The 18168-nt window shown below is 31.3% G+C and overlaps 4 protein-coding genes across 20 annotated transcripts in view; 2 read left to right on the top strand and 2 right to left on the bottom strand.

The window, feature by feature from the left end:
- The first annotated feature begins 547 nt into the window (after positions 1 to 547).
- Positions 548 to 3975, top strand: LOC126871818 (inhibitor of nuclear factor kappa-B kinase subunit epsilon). 2 transcript variants are annotated; one of them, XM_050631087.1, is made up of 4 exons: positions 548 to 1737; positions 1837 to 3010; positions 3104 to 3305; positions 3410 to 3975. In XM_050631087.1, the coding sequence occupies exons 1-4, from the start codon at positions 1314 to 1316 to the stop codon at positions 3845 to 3847; spliced, it is 2238 nt and encodes a 745-aa protein (XP_050487044.1). In that variant the 5' UTR covers positions 548 to 1313; the 3' UTR covers positions 3848 to 3975. The 2 variants fall into 2 exon arrangements, with proteins under 2 accessions (XP_050487044.1, XP_050487046.1); XM_050631089.1 differs by having other exon boundaries at positions 1602 to 1737; positions 1812 to 3010.
- On the bottom strand, positions 3890 to 7281 carry LOC126871857 (protein VAC14 homolog). 2 transcript variants are annotated; one of them, XM_050631144.1, is made up of 7 exons: positions 6683 to 7281; positions 6226 to 6607; positions 5585 to 6158; positions 4930 to 5501; positions 4732 to 4850; positions 4572 to 4651; positions 3890 to 4510 (listed from the first exon to the last, which is right to left on the bottom strand). In XM_050631144.1, the coding sequence occupies exons 1-7, from the start codon at positions 6784 to 6786 to the stop codon at positions 4206 to 4208; spliced, it is 2136 nt and encodes a 711-aa protein (XP_050487101.1). In that variant the 5' UTR covers positions 6787 to 7281; the 3' UTR covers positions 3890 to 4205. The 2 variants fall into 2 exon arrangements, with proteins under 2 accessions (XP_050487101.1, XP_050487110.1); XM_050631153.1 differs by having other exon boundaries at positions 4470 to 4510; positions 4572 to 4610.
- A 28-nt stretch (positions 7282 to 7309) lies between these two features.
- LOC126872358 (mediator of RNA polymerase II transcription subunit 27) lies at positions 7310 to 9489 on the top strand. Of its 2 annotated transcripts, XM_050632224.1 has the most exons (5): positions 7310 to 7517; positions 8058 to 8221; positions 8291 to 8560; positions 8668 to 8968; positions 9055 to 9489. In XM_050632224.1, exons 1-5 carry the CDS (start codon positions 7464 to 7466, stop codon positions 9187 to 9189), a joined length of 924 nt encoding a protein of 307 aa, XP_050488181.1. In that variant the 5' UTR covers positions 7310 to 7463; the 3' UTR covers positions 9190 to 9489. The 2 variants fall into 2 exon arrangements, with proteins under 2 accessions (XP_050488181.1, XP_050488191.1); XM_050632234.1 differs by lacking the exon at positions 7310 to 7517 and having other exon boundaries at positions 7670 to 8221.
- A 1886-nt stretch (positions 9490 to 11375) lies between these two features.
- The window catches only part of LOC126871700 (glucose transporter type 1), a 32994-nt gene continuing 26201 nt past the window's right edge, over positions 11376 to 18168 (bottom strand). For 8 of the 14 annotated variants that reach the window (XM_050630805.1, XM_050630796.1, XM_050630824.1 and 5 more), the window contains 2 exons: positions 16454 to 16551; positions 11376 to 13782 (listed from right to left, as the gene is read on the bottom strand). In XM_050630805.1, coding sequence (XP_050486762.1) covers positions 13679 to 13782; positions 16454 to 16551 — 202 coding nt within the window. In that variant the 3' untranslated portion in view covers positions 11376 to 13678. Of the gene's footprint in view, positions 13783 to 14320; positions 16090 to 16453; positions 16552 to 16628; positions 16774 to 17347; positions 17786 to 18168 lie in introns of those variants that run through there. The other 6 variants (XM_050630863.1, XM_050630853.1, XR_007691725.1 and 3 more) reach the window with 5 other exon arrangements.

Raw genomic sequence — 18168 nt, 5'->3', positions numbered from 1 at the left:
ACTGATAATTAAATTATATAGCTGAGAAGTATATGCGGACGAGTTCGTCTAAACTCTGTTTCTTGCGATTCATATTTCTTAATCCAATATTCTTAATTCAACGTTAATAATGTTGCAATGATTTAATGTTTACATCATGCATTGCATATCTTCTTCTCAATAACTCTACGTTATCGTAAAAGTTATCAAGGTTTATTATGGATTTTCATTCAACTTATTTAATCATACAAAATCAGAGAGGAAATTTCAGAGGGTGTATCTCTATACAGAGTGTATATCGCAACTGATAAAAGTATAGGGTCTAAACGATTCGTCTGAAAGATACTTTAACTTTAATTTCATACAATCTATCGTATAAAAGACAAAGAAACGCAGAACCAATTTATGTTTCCCTTGTCTTTCGTATGAAAAGTTTTGTTAACTTGTGGTTAAAATATCTTTTAAGTTAATCGCTTCTGTATACAAGCACCACAGTATGTTTTTATAGAGGATAAAGAACGCATCGATTGATGTAGAAAAAATATATAATTTAATAAAGAAATAGAAGTAACCTTGAAATCTTTAAAAACGCCTTTACTTTGATGACAATCGCATACGTAGCAGAGATGAAAAGAGGTTTTCTGGAAAGAATACTGATCTGATTGGTTGTTTTTGACAGACCGTAGAGTTAAACAACACGCGTATTGGCCGAAAGTGCCACCACATGCAAATAAAACAATATAGCAACGCGTGAGTCGCATGACAGCGGACGATAGACAGCAATAGCTCCTTTACCCATGTAACGTTTTATGAGTCTTTTTTCCATCTTTGTATATATACATTATTTATGTCACGCGATATAATACACGAAACCATTTAATTTGTTGTGTTATTAATTTTTATGCACTTTTACTGTTATATGAATTTGATTGATAACATAATATAGATATCGCTAAACATTATATACTTTTAATAAGAATTATTATTTATTACTATCTGTCACTGCATGAAAGGCCGAGGATCTGGAAGTACTGTTACGCTCCTGCACACACTGAATAACAAGTTGTACAATTGTACCGATACATATGTACTTTATTCGAAAGTTGCTGATCACTGACAAGAGTGCATTATTAATCATTCGCATAAATTTTCATGTAACGTGTTATGAAACGATTAAGAATAATCCTGAAAAGTAGAAAGTTTACAGATGTATAATATATATAAATACGTACGGGAGAATTGTAGTTTTAAAATTTGTCAATCATAAAATAGGTTAAACTGCTTGTCAAATTTTCAAACTCACAAATTTTGTATAAGCTCCGAAAAGTTTAAAAATGTCTTTTTTACGTGGATCGACAAATTTTGTATGGTGTACAACTAGCGTTCTTGGGAAAGGTGCAACTGGTGCAGTTTTTCAAGGTGTGAATAAAAACAACGGGGAACCCGTCGCGGTTAAAACGTTCAATCAGCTCAGTCATATGCGGCCACATGATGTACAGATGCGAGAATTTGAAGTCCTTAAAAAAGTAAATCATGAAAATATCGTTCAACTGTTAGCAATTGAAGAAGAGCAAGATGGACGTGGAACGGTAATTGTTATGGAGCTTTGTACCGGAGGCAGTCTCTTCAACATCTTAGACGATCCAGAAAATACTTATGGGCTAGCAGAGAGCGAATTTTTATTAGTCTTGGAACATTTAACTGCTGGAATGAAACATTTACGCGATAATAATTTAGTACATAGAGATTTAAAACCAGGTAGGAAATTATATAATATAAAAATATAAACATATAAGTTTGAAAAATATGATATATCTATCTGTTTAATAAAGTCATAAATTATTACTATTCTTATAGGTAATATAATGAAATTCATTGCTGATGATGGTAGTACGATTTATAAACTTACTGATTTTGGTGCTGCCAGAGAATTGCAAGAAGATCAGCAATTTGTATCTTTGTACGGTACGGAGGAATATTTACATCCAGATATATATGAACGTGCAGTCTTACGTAAACCTGTTGGCAAAACCTTTGGGGCAACTGTAGATTTGTGGTCTATAGGTGTGACATTGTATCATGTAGCTACAGGAAATTTACCATTTAGACCGTTTGGTGGTCGTAGGAATAAAGAAACAATGTTTTATATTATTACAAAAAAAGCATCTGGTGTTATATCTGGTGTACAAACTTCTGAAAGTGGACCTATCGAATGGAATAGAGAATTACCACAAAATTGTCAGCTGAGTATTGGTTTAAAAAAAATTGTAACGCCGTTATTAGCTGGTTTACTAGAAGTTGATCCCCAAAAAATGTGGAGTTTTGAACGATTCTTTTCAGAAGTAACTGATACTCTTTGCAGAAAACGTATACACATATTTAACATGCATAAAGGGAGTCTCATAAAAGTCTTCCTGCATCTTGAAGAAAAGTTGACAGCGCTTCAAGTACATATACAAGATCAAACTGACATTGCACCTCATGCTCAGATAATTCTTTTTGGAGATACATTTTTAACAAATATTGTCGAAGAATGTACTCCTGGAAAAGGTTATCCTAATACATCTGAGAGCAAACCATTAATGTTATTTTCTAAAGAAAACAATAATGTTGATTTGCCTGTGGATTCAGAATTACCTAAATTCCCAGTATTTGCAAATTTAGTGTCTGTTGAAAATGATGCTAGTCAAGCAAAAGTAGCTTGTTCTGTAGGCTATGTTTGCAAAAGAAGAATCGACAAACTAGTATTGTGTAGTAAACTGTCACAGGATGCGATCGAAGCTTTCAGTGGACTTGTCTCAACAGAACTCACAAGATTATTAGAAAAATGTCAACATTCCAAAGATTTTACAAAAGCTATAGAAGATACAGTTATAGCAATAGAAAGAAGTGAAAATCTTGCTTGGCAAATTTTTAGAAAGCTTGGAAGTCAAAACACTTTAGAAATGAAGAATTGGAAAAAAGAATTGGATTTGAAAAGTAAAGAACTTTTGACTGAATTAGCACCTGCGGTAGTGCAGCTTCATCAGAGGTGATTAATATTTGTTAGCATTCTCTCTTGGTTTGTCTAATAAGAATGATTTATACCATTTGAATAAAATTGGTTTTATTATTTCAAATATAGGTACATGAAGGAAGGTAGTCTGCGTGGTGAATGGGACAATATTATTCGTGGATTGTGGTGTCCATGGGCCAACAAAGCGAGCCAAAAGGCATCAACTTTAGTTGACCGTTTACGAGATGGTTGGCAACATTTATTAAGAGACAGAGCTACTCGTGGCCTTACATACAATGATGAACAGTTTCATGTTCTGGAACGAATAAAGGTATTTTTTCAATATAGATATCTTCATATCATGTAGACAAGAAAGCAGAGCATTATAAAAAGAAAACCAATATTTATTTTTAATCTCTCTCCACTTATTTTCAGGTTACATCAACGGGACAAAGAATAAAGAATCTTCTTGAAACATTTTGTGTACCATCTATGATAAGCCGATCTGAATGTGTTGCTGATTGGTATAAAATGGCACAAACGGTTTTCCTACAAATTCAAATCTTAGACAAAGATGTAGATAATTATGAACATATATTAGAAACGTATTCTTATCGCTTGTCTCATGAAAGCAAGGAACGTTATGAGAATTTCTTACATTTAATAGACAGATTTCCGGAGAAATTAAGAACTATTGAAAAAACTAATTTACCCGCTCAAGAAAGTACAAAAAAATGGAAGAACATGTGTGTCATGCAGGAAAGAATTGCAATGATTCTATATAAAAATGATTTACTTATAGATCAACTTGACCGTATATCAAAGCTTGATAGTCTAGATGATACAGATGATTCAGAGTATACATCACTCTAGCAAAATGTTTCATAAATTTTATTATTTTTTTAATGAGGAAAAGACTGTAAATACCAATACATTTATTCTATTTATCGTTTTGATGTACTTATATGTACAAAGCCAATAAATAGTAATTGTAAAGTTAACTGTATATATTAAATATTATGAAAAAACAATTTATTTTGATAATATATCATAATTTTGTAATAAAAAGAAAATATCATAAAAATGTGTAAATTTCTTTTGACAAGTAATTCATACAATAACAAAGTTTAAAAGTATGTATCCATCTGTGTATATATACATATACACAAGTTTACTATCACATAAATTATTATTTATAATTATTTAAAATTTAATATTATAAAAATGTTATTTATATGTCTGCATGATTTGTATTTCTTTCTGTTAAATTTGTTAATCGCAGTTTACGTTTTTGTTCTTTATGTTGTTCTTGAGTAGTGTGAAAATGTTTCAATAATTCAGGGAAATTAAATGTATCTTTAAATGATTTTGACCTCGATACTGTTTTTGGTATAGATTTTGTTGTTGGTGGAATTGCTGCTAAACGTCTTTGTAAAGTTGCATATGCTTCACTTTGAGGAAGAATCATAAGCAGACCATAAAGTGCATATACTAAAGCATCATTTTCTTCCCTTTCTAGAAGTTGTAATCTCAAATCTAAAATGCATTATTTTTCTGTAAATATAATTTAAATACCACAATAATTCAATATACTTACAAGTAAATATTGGAGACTCGATCAGTTGTACCAATTTATCTATTTCAGTAAGAAATTCGACAGTTACTTCTATATTTTCGCTAATTTATTTTTAATTAAGAAATATTAGATTAGAAAAAATTAATTTTAAAGTTTGATATAATACGATAATAAAGGATACAATGATCGAATAATATTACATGCATGTTCATAATGTTGCGATAAAAGGCACAGTGCTACAGTTGCAACAGGATTGTGACACCAGGATACATATAAACATTTGAACAATTCGCAACTTTCCTATAAGAACACATATAGTTTAAAACATATAAATATATAAAACATTTAAATATGTAAATAATATTTAAAGTATACTCACTACAGAATCTAAATCTTTAAGTTTATTGCGCAAATCAAATAATTCTGAACTTGTTAATAGTATAACGTTTAAAGTTTGTATCATTGTACATGCAAAATTTAAATTTGGTTCCTCCAACAATATTTTTGCTAATGTTTTATAAATATCTTCAGCACTTAATAATACACATAATTCTCTAATAATAAAAGCTCCTCTTTCTTCTAATAAATGTCTGTCTGTTGAAAATATTCTTAATAAATTTACAATAAATTTTGTAAAATATTTGTTTTGCATTTCTGCATTTGAATCTGGAATTGCCGCTTCAGGTGATTTTGAGCTAATTATTTCAGCCATTACAACTAATGTTTGTTGCACCACTTCATCTGAATTATCACTTAAAGACTTCATTAAAATTGGGAACAAATTTTCTATATGATTAAACATTTTATGTGGAATGTTTATGAACAAATGATGAATCCATTTTAAAACAGCAACTTTTGTTTGGACTGATATATACATTAAGTGTTTTGTTAACACTTCAACAACACTAGATAAATCTAAACTTTCAGCTAGGGAATAAGTTTGACTAGAATCTGAAAAAATCAGTTTTTTTATTATGATCATTCTTTAAGTATTTTAGAACTTTTTAGAAGATTTTAAGAAAATATAATTTTACCTTTTTGAGTTTGAGCACCAGTTTCACTAGCATTATATACAACTTCTTTATTTTCCATAGTTATTAATTTCATCAAGTTCATATTCACTTGTGTTGCAGTTTCTTTAATACTTTTTCTAGTATCTCCATCATATGCTAAACATGGTAATACTGCTATAAGAATACCAGACATATAAGGAAGCATAAGAGGACCTGATAATTGTACAAATTCCTTAATCCATGTAATTGCTGTTAATTGTAATAATTCATCTGTACTTTGGGCATGTGTAATTAAGATATTTATCATTCCTGGAAAATCTACTCTTCCAGGACTAGCCTTTATACTTCTTAAAAATTCACCCAGAACTGTGTCTGTAACTTTCTTAATTTCTGGCATTGGATCCTCTAATATTCTAAATAAACCATCAAGAATTTCAGGCAAAAATATGATAAAATCCATGTTGGGGACAGCATCTAAGACAGACACCCAAGCTATTACAAACTGCCTACCAAATGGATTTTTAGTATAAATGCGTTCTCGTAATAAAGGCATAAATCCAACTAGATCAAATAGACCACTCTCAGTTACAATATCCTGAAATAGTGTTTAAGATAAATAATTTTATATTATATATGCTGTGTATTCCACAATTTTAAATTACCTTCATTAGTCTATCAAGTAACTCAGTAGCATTTTTTACACTTTGTTCTGAGTCACAAGCTAATTTACTAAGTGCTGCAAAAATATCTGTAAATTGTGGCAATACAGCACCTCTTGCTACTTTCACTACATTGTATAAGCTTTCACAAGCATAATATCTTACACGTAAATCAGAATCACAGAAACAAGCTAGGATAGGGTGAATTAAATCTTCTATATATTGACCAGTATCTTTTCCCAATCCTACTGCTATTGCTGCAAGACCTATTAAACCACCTTTTCTTGTATGCGGATTTTGTGATGTAGCAAGATCTTGGCCTAATACTTTTAATAATCGTTTTATTTGAACGGTATTATTGTGTGCAGCAAATTCTTTTACCATTCTGGAATAAAATATTATTAATAAATGTCAAGAATAAATAATATTATAAACAAGTAAACAAGAAATATAACCTTACTTTTCTATTTCTAAAGCAGCTGCTTTTCGTTTTTCATAAAGTTTATCATTAAGAGAACGTACACAAGCAGCACTAAGTGGCGCATAATCTCTTTCGGACATCATCTCTTAACGTCACGTTTTAAATTACAAAACTATACATTAAAATTATTCAAGAAAGTGACAGCTGAGTCCGTATTATTCCGATGTCAAATTTTCACTTAATATCATCTCTATCAGCGCATGTGTGCGTATACAATACGTGTAAATGTATATATATCATATACAAAGTGGACCAGATAAATAGGATCACCTAACATCTGCTTTATTTATCGCTATATAAAAAATCTTTTCAAGGCAAAGTTACACCATTTCAAGGGTACACATAATGGTGAAAATAGATTTTTCTCATGATTGTTTTTTTTGCAAAATTTCAAGGTTATAAGTATTTTTTAAAACATAACACTATATTTATTTTTCAATATTCTTATAAAGCGCGAATAAACCATAAATTTAAGGATCTTAATACCGATCCCATCATTTAATCTTAAAATATTTACGTTGCATCTGAAGATAATTGAAATTTTTTAAAGATTAATATGGCCACGGTCATATATACAGGTCTGGAAACTTCTGTTGTGGGGATAAGACTCTTAATGACCGGCCAGTTTTAGTCAATTTGTCCACAGTAAGGCGCTTTAATCGAAAAGTTAGAATTCGTTGTGTAATACCATCGTATAAAGATAGCTCGAGTCGTCTCTGCCTCTTTTTCTTTTTTTTTAGTGCAGTAGCGTACACGATTCATGACGGACCGAGTAGTAGTGGGGATGAAAGAAAAAAGTGGCGCCACGACAAAGGTAATAGAGACTTTTGTCTTACATATATGATTATTATGATTATATTATTATTATTTTGTATTTAACTAATGTTTAATAAATGTTATATAATATACATAAATATTTTTCTGTACCAAATGAAATATTGTATATGTACGTACTTCAAATAAGTGGTGAAAAATTACGAAAAGTAGTTTAGTTTAGTCATTCAGCAAGCTCAGTGGTTTAGTCTCCTTTAGCGTTTTTCCTATGTCCTTTGGTCCTCCCGTTATTTCACATTCTTCTATTACTTCCATGACCATGATCGTGACGAATAGTTGAGTGTTAGATCTATGAGGTATCTTGTTCGTGGCGTAATGTTTTGAGAGGTTAATTATTTTACGAATCTATTATTGTCGTTATTGGAAGGTGGTTTAATAATAGAAGAAGGTTTTATGCTCTTTACATATTTTTTTCAATTTTATATGTACATTGAAAGAAGAAATATGAAAGACTGCTCTATTAGGAATACTAGCATATGATGTATATGAACAGATATTAATAACGATAAAAATGGAACAGCTACAGACTGCACTGACAGCAATTAAGGTATTACGCTCAAGTGTTGGCCAGGTCTTTGACTCTTTAGGGAATGGACTACGTGCTGATCATGGGGAAGAAAATAAAGAAAATAAATATTTGCTTGAATTGCAAGAACTTTTAACAACAGTCAATGTCAACCTAAGGTATTAAATTTCTAACAATACACTTATCATAAAACCATATTGTACTAAACATTCTTTTTTTGTATTTAGAGATGTTGAACAAGCTGTAAGCAGTTTAAATCCACCACCAGGACCATTTAATTTAGCAAGTACTACATATCTTAGTCAAGAAACAACGCAAGAAAGACAAGCATTGTATAGTACATTAGTAAATAGTTACAAGTGGACGGATAAAGTTCATGAATATAGCAATGTTGCTCAAGCAATACTTAGCCAAAATTCTCTGAAAAGGTCTTATAATACTACTAGCAGAGCAAAAAGAGGTCGAATCCAAACGAGTAATCATAATGTTCCTCAACAGTAAGTTAAATTGTCTCAATGACATAGTTATAAGTAGCATAGTTTAAATTATAACTTATGAGTTAATATTAATAAGATTATTGATATATATTTTATTTCCTTTATAGACAAGTTGATTCATTAATAGCCACATTTGATAGACTTTTTAATGATATGACAGTATCTGTATCTCGACCATTTGCATCAAATGTAGTATTACATGTTACCCTAGGACATGTTTTAAAAGGAGTCATAGCGTTTAAAGGTTTAATGATTGAATGGGTAGTAGTTAAAGGTTATGGAGAAACTATGGATTTATGGACAGAGTCCAGACACAAGGTTTTTAGAAAAGTAACGGAAAATGCTCACGCTGCTATGTTACATTTTTATTCCCCTACATTACCTGAATTAGCTGTCCGATCATTTATGGTAAGGAAGTAATAAGGATAATAGGATTTGAATAATATAACAGATATAAAATTTAACTTATTCAATTCGTATTATTATTTTTACAGACTTGGTTCCATAGTTTAAATAATCTGTTTAGTGATCCATGTAAACGTTGTGGTTTACATTTACACAGTGCTTTACCTCCAACATGGAGAGATTTTCGAACATTGGAATCCTATCATCAAGAATGTAAACCATAAGTATTCAGAACAAAATTCCAAATTTCAAATTCCAAATGTTTTTTTATAAAATATATTTAATTACATGGAAAAAAAATGTTTGCTTTTTTCATATACATCTCTCTAACTAAATAATTAAAAACACTGATATTACTTAGTAAATATTTTTATTTGTAGATTTTAAAAGATGTTGTATATGATCTTCCCACTTAAATTTATCTGTTCAGCTTAAATACATTAATCATAAGTATGTAATTAAAATATTATAGACAATTGCTACGTATATATACAATTGCAAATAAAACCATGTTTGCAATATTATATGTTTGTATCTTTTTTAGTAATACAAACTCAAAATAACATTGCATGAATTGAAAATAATTAAAATGTTTTTCCAGAAAATATGAAATGGTTTCTCCTCAAAAAAGAGATATCTATATAATGCTTCATAAATATAAAATTAACTTGTAGTATTTTAACAAATTTGAAGATAAGAAATTGTTTACAGGCCATTGAAGAGAAATTTATCTTTTTTAAACAAAATATTAACTTCTTTCCCAAATATCTGTGACCGAATATATATTCTAATTAAAATGAAACAAACTAAAAAGATATAACCTTTTTTATGAAATAAATATTCAGAAAGAAGAATCACGTCAATAAGTAGAATTTCTACCAGAGAAACTTTTCTGCGTTAAGATTTACGTATAATATACAAATGAGCAGGCATAATCTTTTTCTTGTCAGGAATATAATAGTTTTGCAATCGATGGTTTTTTCTTTTATCTGTACCCTACATATGTATATCATTCTTAATATTATTACATGCTATTTAGTTTTACATAACTCTAATTAATATTATGTAAATATAATTAAGTTATAAGTACTTTTCACATAACTGTACACATTCACATTTGGAATATTGGCGCTCTCCGTGGAGCACAAGTCGTTAAAGTGGCAGTGAACTTATTTTACAAATCGTTATTCTGATCACTTTGTTGGACTGTTCCAATTTTTTTTATCTTTCTTTAAGGCTCTATAAACGTTGCAATACACGGTGAATTTAGTATCATATCATTGACTCAAAACTATATATGCAATCATAACTGATTTTGTTATCAAAGTCATGTCGAGTACGGATAGGTCCTCGCATAAAGGTTGCTGTTCGTATATATGCATATATATATATATATATATATATGCATATTCATAATATTACAGTTTTAGAAACCAGTTATTTATTATATCGTTACGTGTGGATGAATTATAGTGAAATTAATTTTCTGATACGAGGAAGTGTATTTTTTTGTTCTTTTTTTGAAAGCACTTTGAACACCTACAAATTACTTTAGACCTTAGACCTTCGAAAACAAGAGAAATGTCTCGTGTTTTGCAAAATTCATATGTATATATATGGCATAACTGCATCTCATTGTTATATTTATCTAATGACATTAATTATAATTTTCATTGTGGCGAAAGTAGAAAAATCGTTTATAGATTATCTTTTGTTTCTTTTTAGATGTAGATAATTTTGTGTTTGCTTCGAAATGTTCAATGAATATATATCACAGCATGCCTTTTCTCAACAGGATAATAAAAAAAATCATGAAAGATAAAAATTTTATAAACGTAGTTAATCCACATCTAATAATCTCAGATAATTTCTCTTACTAATTTACATATAGTTTAACAAATTTTAAGACGTGAAAAGTAAATCCTTTGTTTGTCTTAAAATAATTTTTCTAACACAATACAGAGTTTTTTCTGAATTCGACTCATCGATCTCATCATTCAGATGCATAGTTAGTTTGAGTTGAAGTAATTGCAGTTATGTATAATTATCGTCTTTAAGCTTGTAATGATTTTAAAAAATGGATATGCTACCAGCACTCGGTCCACGATTATCGTACATCCATAACACGAGTGGGAAACGTACAGTTCATTTTTGTTCAACATACATGTATGATATTAACGAAGTTTGCGATCGTTATCATTAGCCCGTTACAATGTGCTACTATAAACTAGTAGCTATGTATATATGTTTGTATATCTCTAGCCTAAGTATCCATAATCAATAATGGAATTCTGATAATACTCTAATGCAAGGAAATCTACTTTAGCATATTTTCAGTTCAATAGCTTTATTGCCTTTCTCACTGATTCTGTATGATTTGGACAGCTTATAATTAAAAGTTTTCCCTTTATTTTGTTTTTTTTTTCATTAAATTATAGCATACGATTTACTGCACACGATGTTATTTATTTATTTATTCATTTTTCATTCTATTCTAGGTACTGTATCGCGATTATAACGCGATATTTAAATAGCAAACCGATTTGAGAGATTGTTTAATTTATTTATAAGCTAGCGCGAAAGAGAATTTACCGATGGTGTCAGTGTATTCTTTGGTGCTTATTACCCTATCTCTGAACGTAATTTGTGTGTAAAAACTAAAAGTAATCCGATCTGTTTACACTTTTCAATCGATGTTACGTATAATCATGAAAATAAATAAAAAGCTGTAACAGTTTAAAATAATGCTTTAATTTCTCTGTAAAAATCAGATCATTTTATGTTATTGTATAAGATATATCTAATGTCCAATATAATCTTTGAGTGAATGAAATTTTAAGTGTTGTTTGTTCTCCAACAAAAAGATGGCGCTTGAAACAGTATACAGTGCATCCGGTCAATGTTCATCTCAGTTCGATTAAAGCGATCGGTTGAAACGTTTGTGTGTATCGGCATCGAATAGATATATCGCTCGAACGATGTAATTAATTTTCGTGTAACGCTATTTTGAATAGGGAATTAAATATACTATATCGAATAGTATAGGATTATCATACATCTTCTTATGCAACGACATGGTAAGTACCATAGAAGTATACAGTATATACATCTATATACATATAGGGGAAGTTTTTCCCAAAGAATTTGCATGACATCAAATGAAGTGCATTTTGGTGTAAAATATTAACGACAAAAGGTAGTAAGAAAAGGCATGCCTCTAAATGTACGAGGTTTTATAGAATATTTTCTGGTCCAAACGAAAGGGTTTGACATTCCATAATAATTTGACATTTGTTAGTCAAAGCTTAATTCGTAATTCATTTTTCGCTTCATATTAATACTAATCTTAACTCGTAAAAAGGTTTGTGTCGGTGTTATCCGTTTAGTTTTAAAACTGACTATCGAAATAAAACTGCGCATGCGCATAATTCAAAACTTACTATCGCAATAACCAACACCCGTTCGTTTGTACCACTATGTCCTCGTACTTTTATAAGATAAAATGATTGATCGACTTATAAATGTTGTTTTTATGAGGCACCGTATAACGACATACAACATTATCTTAGTTAATGTCTTTAAACACTGCGACTGTTAAAGTGATAGACCGAGTCCGTGTTTTGGTTTAATGCTGACTGAATAATAATTTGGTCGATTCCAGATCCGAAATTTGTTCCTAACTTCAGCCGTAAAATTTATCGAATTTAATTTATCAACAAACACGTAACGCATAACCATATTACAGTGCAATGACTTATAAAGACGACAGTGATACAAAATGACATATAATTCCAATAAAACCTATGAAATTAACGATATAAAAGTGAAGTATATATATAGATATACACCTTCTTTTCCTCTGGGGTTTCGTTAAACGATTCGTCGCATCTAGCAATTATATGTTCTATATTCTTCGATGTCGCACGAAGTTCAAATGCTTTTTAGTGATCACGATTCAACTTACGCGTTTTCTATTTTCTTTTCTTTTCATTTTCTATCTTTCAAACGTATGTCTAGGCACAATCACTTTCGCAACATTTTGTTAGGTTCTTTTTCGAGGATCTTCATTACCTCGTCCTTCGTCTATTTTTTCCCTACGTTTCACGTGGGAAAGATTCTTACGTCTCATATCGAACGCTGCGGTTGATTCGCCTACCAAAATCGTATCGAAAAATCCCCAAATCATCGTCGAGTCTTTTCGATGTCTCGACCACCTATTTGCACTTACTATTGTTCTATGTTGTTCGGTAAATTGCAATTGGCAAATTTCGCGAAATCAAGAACGTTTCGATCTTGTATCTAGATATATTCATTCTTAGAGGTTACCTCGCGTGCGAGCATACTCGAGACCGAACTAAATCGGTCGTTTGAGCTTCTCGCTTAAACGTTTGCGATCGACTTCATTTTATTCAATATTCGAATACAATCAACAGGTGATCCACATTTTCAACCTCTTCGTCCATTGAATCAGGCATGATTGCACGATACGTTACTCTCGAAATTCTCCGCGACACTCCAACTGACAGTGGTCGCGTTCACTGCTCGACGTAAACTGTTCCGCAAGAAAGCCGCGCAGGCCTTGCTCCTCTCCGTGATGATTTCGTATAGTTGATTCTCCAATGTGAGACTGTTGGTGGTGAGCAGTAGCGGCAGTGGGATTGACGCGTTCATGATCACTAGATTACCAATATTAAGAGGAGCTGTTTCCCATTGTCAGACACCGCTGTTCGGAAAGCGTGGCGGGGGAAGCGGGGGCGGTGGTCTCTCCGGTTGAGCGGGTGCGCCGGAAGATCGCTCTGATCCAGCTGCAAACACAACTGTTCACCAACATTAATCAGATGCACATTTTTTCCATGCGCGTTTGCAATACTTGTTACTCTACTCTTGGCATTCATCTACCAAACCGTTTCAATTTAGATAGACGACAAATAGCAAGCCTCTACGATTCTTTGTAGAAAGAAACTGTTAAAGGATATCGAGCTGTTTCTTAGCAATGTACCTTCGGGCCGTTTGCATATTCAGGCATTAAATCGTTTGTTAAATGCTTCTGATTTATATTAAGATGAAGCAATCCTGTTACCGAGATTCAAATTTTATTACTATGTTCTTTTTTTATGATTGCAAATACTTGCTATCCTTTTTAGTATTTGTATAATATATACTTAGATTAAAGTGATCTTCATATATTTATGTAAATATTATATGTTTGAATATTTTTTTATAATGATTAATAGAAAATTAGTTTGTCTATAAGAAGTAACGTCTTGCGTTTTTAAAACATGGCAAACATGTTTCTGTATTTTATTTAAGAATATACTCAGATTTTTCAGAAAAGTAAAACTTTTTTATACTTGAATTATGTATTATCATTTTTATAGATTTAAAAAAATTTTTTGTCGTCAGCATCCTGAAATTTATGACATAAAGATAATTCTTCGCTAGAAAAATATTAAAAAATAATTTTATTTTTAATGATTAATATTTTTCACTCAATTATTTCTTAATCCTCAAGTACGTTAAAAAATACCTGAAAAACACAATATTATAGTTACAAATACTTATGCGATATGCTCATGAATATTAATTTGTATGTTACGAATATTCCATTCAAACGTTATCTGTATCCACCAGAGCGATGACGTTTGGAAGACTTAATAATTGTATTAAGTTACTTGTTTCAGTTAAATTTTTGTCTACATGATCAATAGGCAAACTGCGACTTCTACGATATAATTATCTTTTAGCATCTTATCATGTAAATAAGCTCAAGGATGAGAAAATTTCGAAATAAAAATACGGAAGATTAATATTTACCATTCAGAGTTTTCTTTTTTCTTTTTTTTTTTTTTGTTTTTAATCTAAATGAAGTAAATTACATTCATGCGGACATGCCCATTACGCCACACATGCTCCAACTGCGGTAGTATTGAAAAAGTCGGTCTTACAGTTTCATATAAAAAATAATGATAATGTGATATATATAATTTGTTTTAAAATCTTGTAAGTTTAACATTCATATGACTCCTCATTCTTTTTATGCCTTTACATTTACAAATCGATAAATCGATCTGTGGAGACCATATGTGTTAATGTAAGAATCCTTAATGGCCTACCTCCATTTAAACTACTACAAAGGCCAGTGTCAATAGCGCATGTATACTCTTAGAATGGAAATGAAGCCAATATATCTACTAATGTTATTTATAAGAATCATAGGAATACTTAGAATTGACTAGAATCAGATATAATAATAGGACAACAGATTATCATACTGCACACAGATGACAGAAGAGAGACATATATACATACATATATATATATATATGTATATAAATCATAGAGCTCATAATGCTGAGAGTTTTATCGAACTATGATAAAAAAAAAAGGATTACGATAAAGTAAGTACGTGTCTACTTCTATTCACAATATTCCTTAATATTTACAACACCTATCATTTATATTCACATATGTGGTGAGGTCAGGAATATAAGCTCTATATGCAAATGAAAGTATATTCAACTATATTCAACTTTTAATCGAGTGTAATGGTGTGAGTGTTTGGCTGAAGCAGTGTGAGTAATGAAAAGCTAAAATAGAACTATGACCGATGAAATGCAAGTATTTAGTTACGTAAAGTGAAAATGAACTTGAGACAATTAAAATTTCGAGATAGTAACGATCTTTTTTTTTCCCCCCCTAAGAAGAAAAGATTGCATTTCAAATAATTTACGAGACACAGTTGCTCTGATTTATGAGATCGTAAATTTCTAGTGAAAATTCCTTACCATAGAATAATAAAAGGTGAATAATTAGAAACGAACAGTTGAGGAATGAGCATTTACAAAAGATACCGATGTCGTTAAATTTTCGACGTCTAACGTCTTAAATATGTATAATACATCTGTGATCGGTGGTTGATTGTGATTAAAATAGCTTGTTGTCTCATTTACAACGGAATTATACTCGATTGTACTCCTCTAAATTGCTATTGTCAACACGAAAATATAGGTAGTGTGATATTGTTCTCTGCTAGGACCACTTGTATGTCTTGTAGTAGCGAAGCAGCAATGTAATTTTGATTTCATATAATCAGCACTTTGATTCCTCTGCACTTTTGAATCATACTGAAAGCAGAAAAATAATAGTCGCAAATAAATTTAAAACGAATGTATCACAATGAAACTACAAATAAACAAAATTTACCAACATACATAGATGGCATTATGACATGCACAATGACAGGTAGATGGAATAAGCGACAAGTAACAAACAATTCTTCGAAAGAACATAAAATAACTTGGATTGGACATAAGTTTTATCTTATAATAAATTTTATAATGAAACACGTAATATCATATTTCTATCGCGATTCGTATCTGTCGATTATCGAAAAGAAAATTGAAAGAATTGTTTGTCGTATAAAGACGGAAATGACTATATTGGTGACAGATGATTGTGGACGATCTTGGTCAGGTTTTTAAGCCTTACATGAATCAGGGTGTGGCTTCTCCTCGGCCACCATCAGGGCTGCACTCTCTGCTGGCGGTATGTGTCCCTCTAATGCATTCACACAGTTTAGCATGCTCCTGCAAAACATCACGCGACTTGTCCAAGTTTCCGCTTCTTCATACATGTCTATTGAATCTTTCCTTCTCTTATTACATTCCAGATCTTCGTCAAGGGCATCGATTCAACATGCACCGACGTCGTAGAATTACGAGAAAACAGTACATCGCGTCTTATCAACAATTCGTCAACGTAAGTTACATATCCGTTTTTTTTTTTTTTTTTAGTTTATCCTAATTGACCTGGATTTGAATTTGAAAATTTCAAGGTTTATGACGTAATTCCGCTTATTATTTACTATTACGATAATTCATTATGTATTTCATTTTTGTTCTGTGGCACGCTATACGATAATACACTTGCAAAGCTACCATTAGTCGAACTTTAATTTTGCCTATCGTCGTTCGTTTATCTAGTTCCGATGTGCGCGTACGTTCGTGTTTTTTTTCTCGTCTCAAGAAATGATAATTCATTTCACAGTTTCTAGCCTTGTAGGATTACAGTGGTTCACTGGCCTGTGTAGTAGACTTCAAACACATGTACTTATCGTCTGCATAATTATCCAACTTTGATACTATTATTTACTCTCGAATCGAATGGAACGGGTGTCCGCGGGATCGTTTGCTAATCATCGAGAAACGAAAGACAAAAAAACGCACGCTGCATGAGACATTTCGATCTCTTCAGCGTGACGAATATTCTTAATTGACTTCCCCTGCAAGGTAAACGAAAATTAGGTCAAAAAGTTTGACCAACGATAAAAAAAATTCCACGTCGAGGTCGTATGTACGAGTGGAAGAGAACTGAAACCGGTAATTAAATAAACAAACAGATTTATTTTACAACATAGAATATATGTATATATATATATATATGTATATGTATATGTATATGTATACGATTTTATCGGTGATGCCGAAATATTCGTTCATTAATATAATATATGCTAGTAACGAGTGTTTCAAAAAGTTTTCTTTTTAGTCTTAAATGTGTGTGTAAGTCAGTGATACAATGATATCTTATAGCAGTTTGTGTGCTACGAGTATGCTAAATCGTTGCCGATAACAATTATTCCATTAGATTGACCGGTTACGAGAATCTATAGTGACCTTCGATTATTCGATTAAAATCGTTCTCAATTATCAGGTTTTTTTTTTATATTTTTATGGTTTGTCAGTAGCATGGGTATGGTTGGCAGTGGTGGCGTCAGATAGGACGGTCTCCTTGCTAGAGTTAGTGGCGAGCTCCTCTTCCCTGCAATATAATAATGTTACATGGCCAACGAGCCTCGAATCGTTTTTATGTTCGATTTTGAGAGAGAAATCCTAGTTTCGCACCGTACGTACAAGGAAGCTATTTATTAAAAAAAAAAAAAAAAAAGAAAAAAGACATACAAACGCATTACGCATCTTACGTTGGAAGAATGAAAAAAAGGGGGTTCGTTCAAGATTCCCAAATACCCAAGCACCCTCGCAATTTCCAAGTACACTCGTATCGAGTTATCACACGCGGCACGCAACAACAGTCTCATCGACTGTCGTCCGACCAGTTCGATACGAAGTAGCCCGTTCTACTTCGTGAGACTTAAGTCGTGCTATCTATTTTTGTCGTGCGAATAGTTAAAAGAATATAGAATT

Source organism: Bombus huntii, chromosome 1 (assembly GCF_024542735.1).
Source record: "Bombus huntii isolate Logan2020A chromosome 1, iyBomHunt1.1, whole genome shotgun sequence".
NCBI lineage: Eukaryota > Metazoa > Arthropoda > Insecta > Hymenoptera > Apidae > Bombus > Bombus huntii.
The sequence above is the reverse complement of the archived record's forward strand: the minus strand, read 5'-3'. Positions and strand labels throughout refer to the sequence as shown.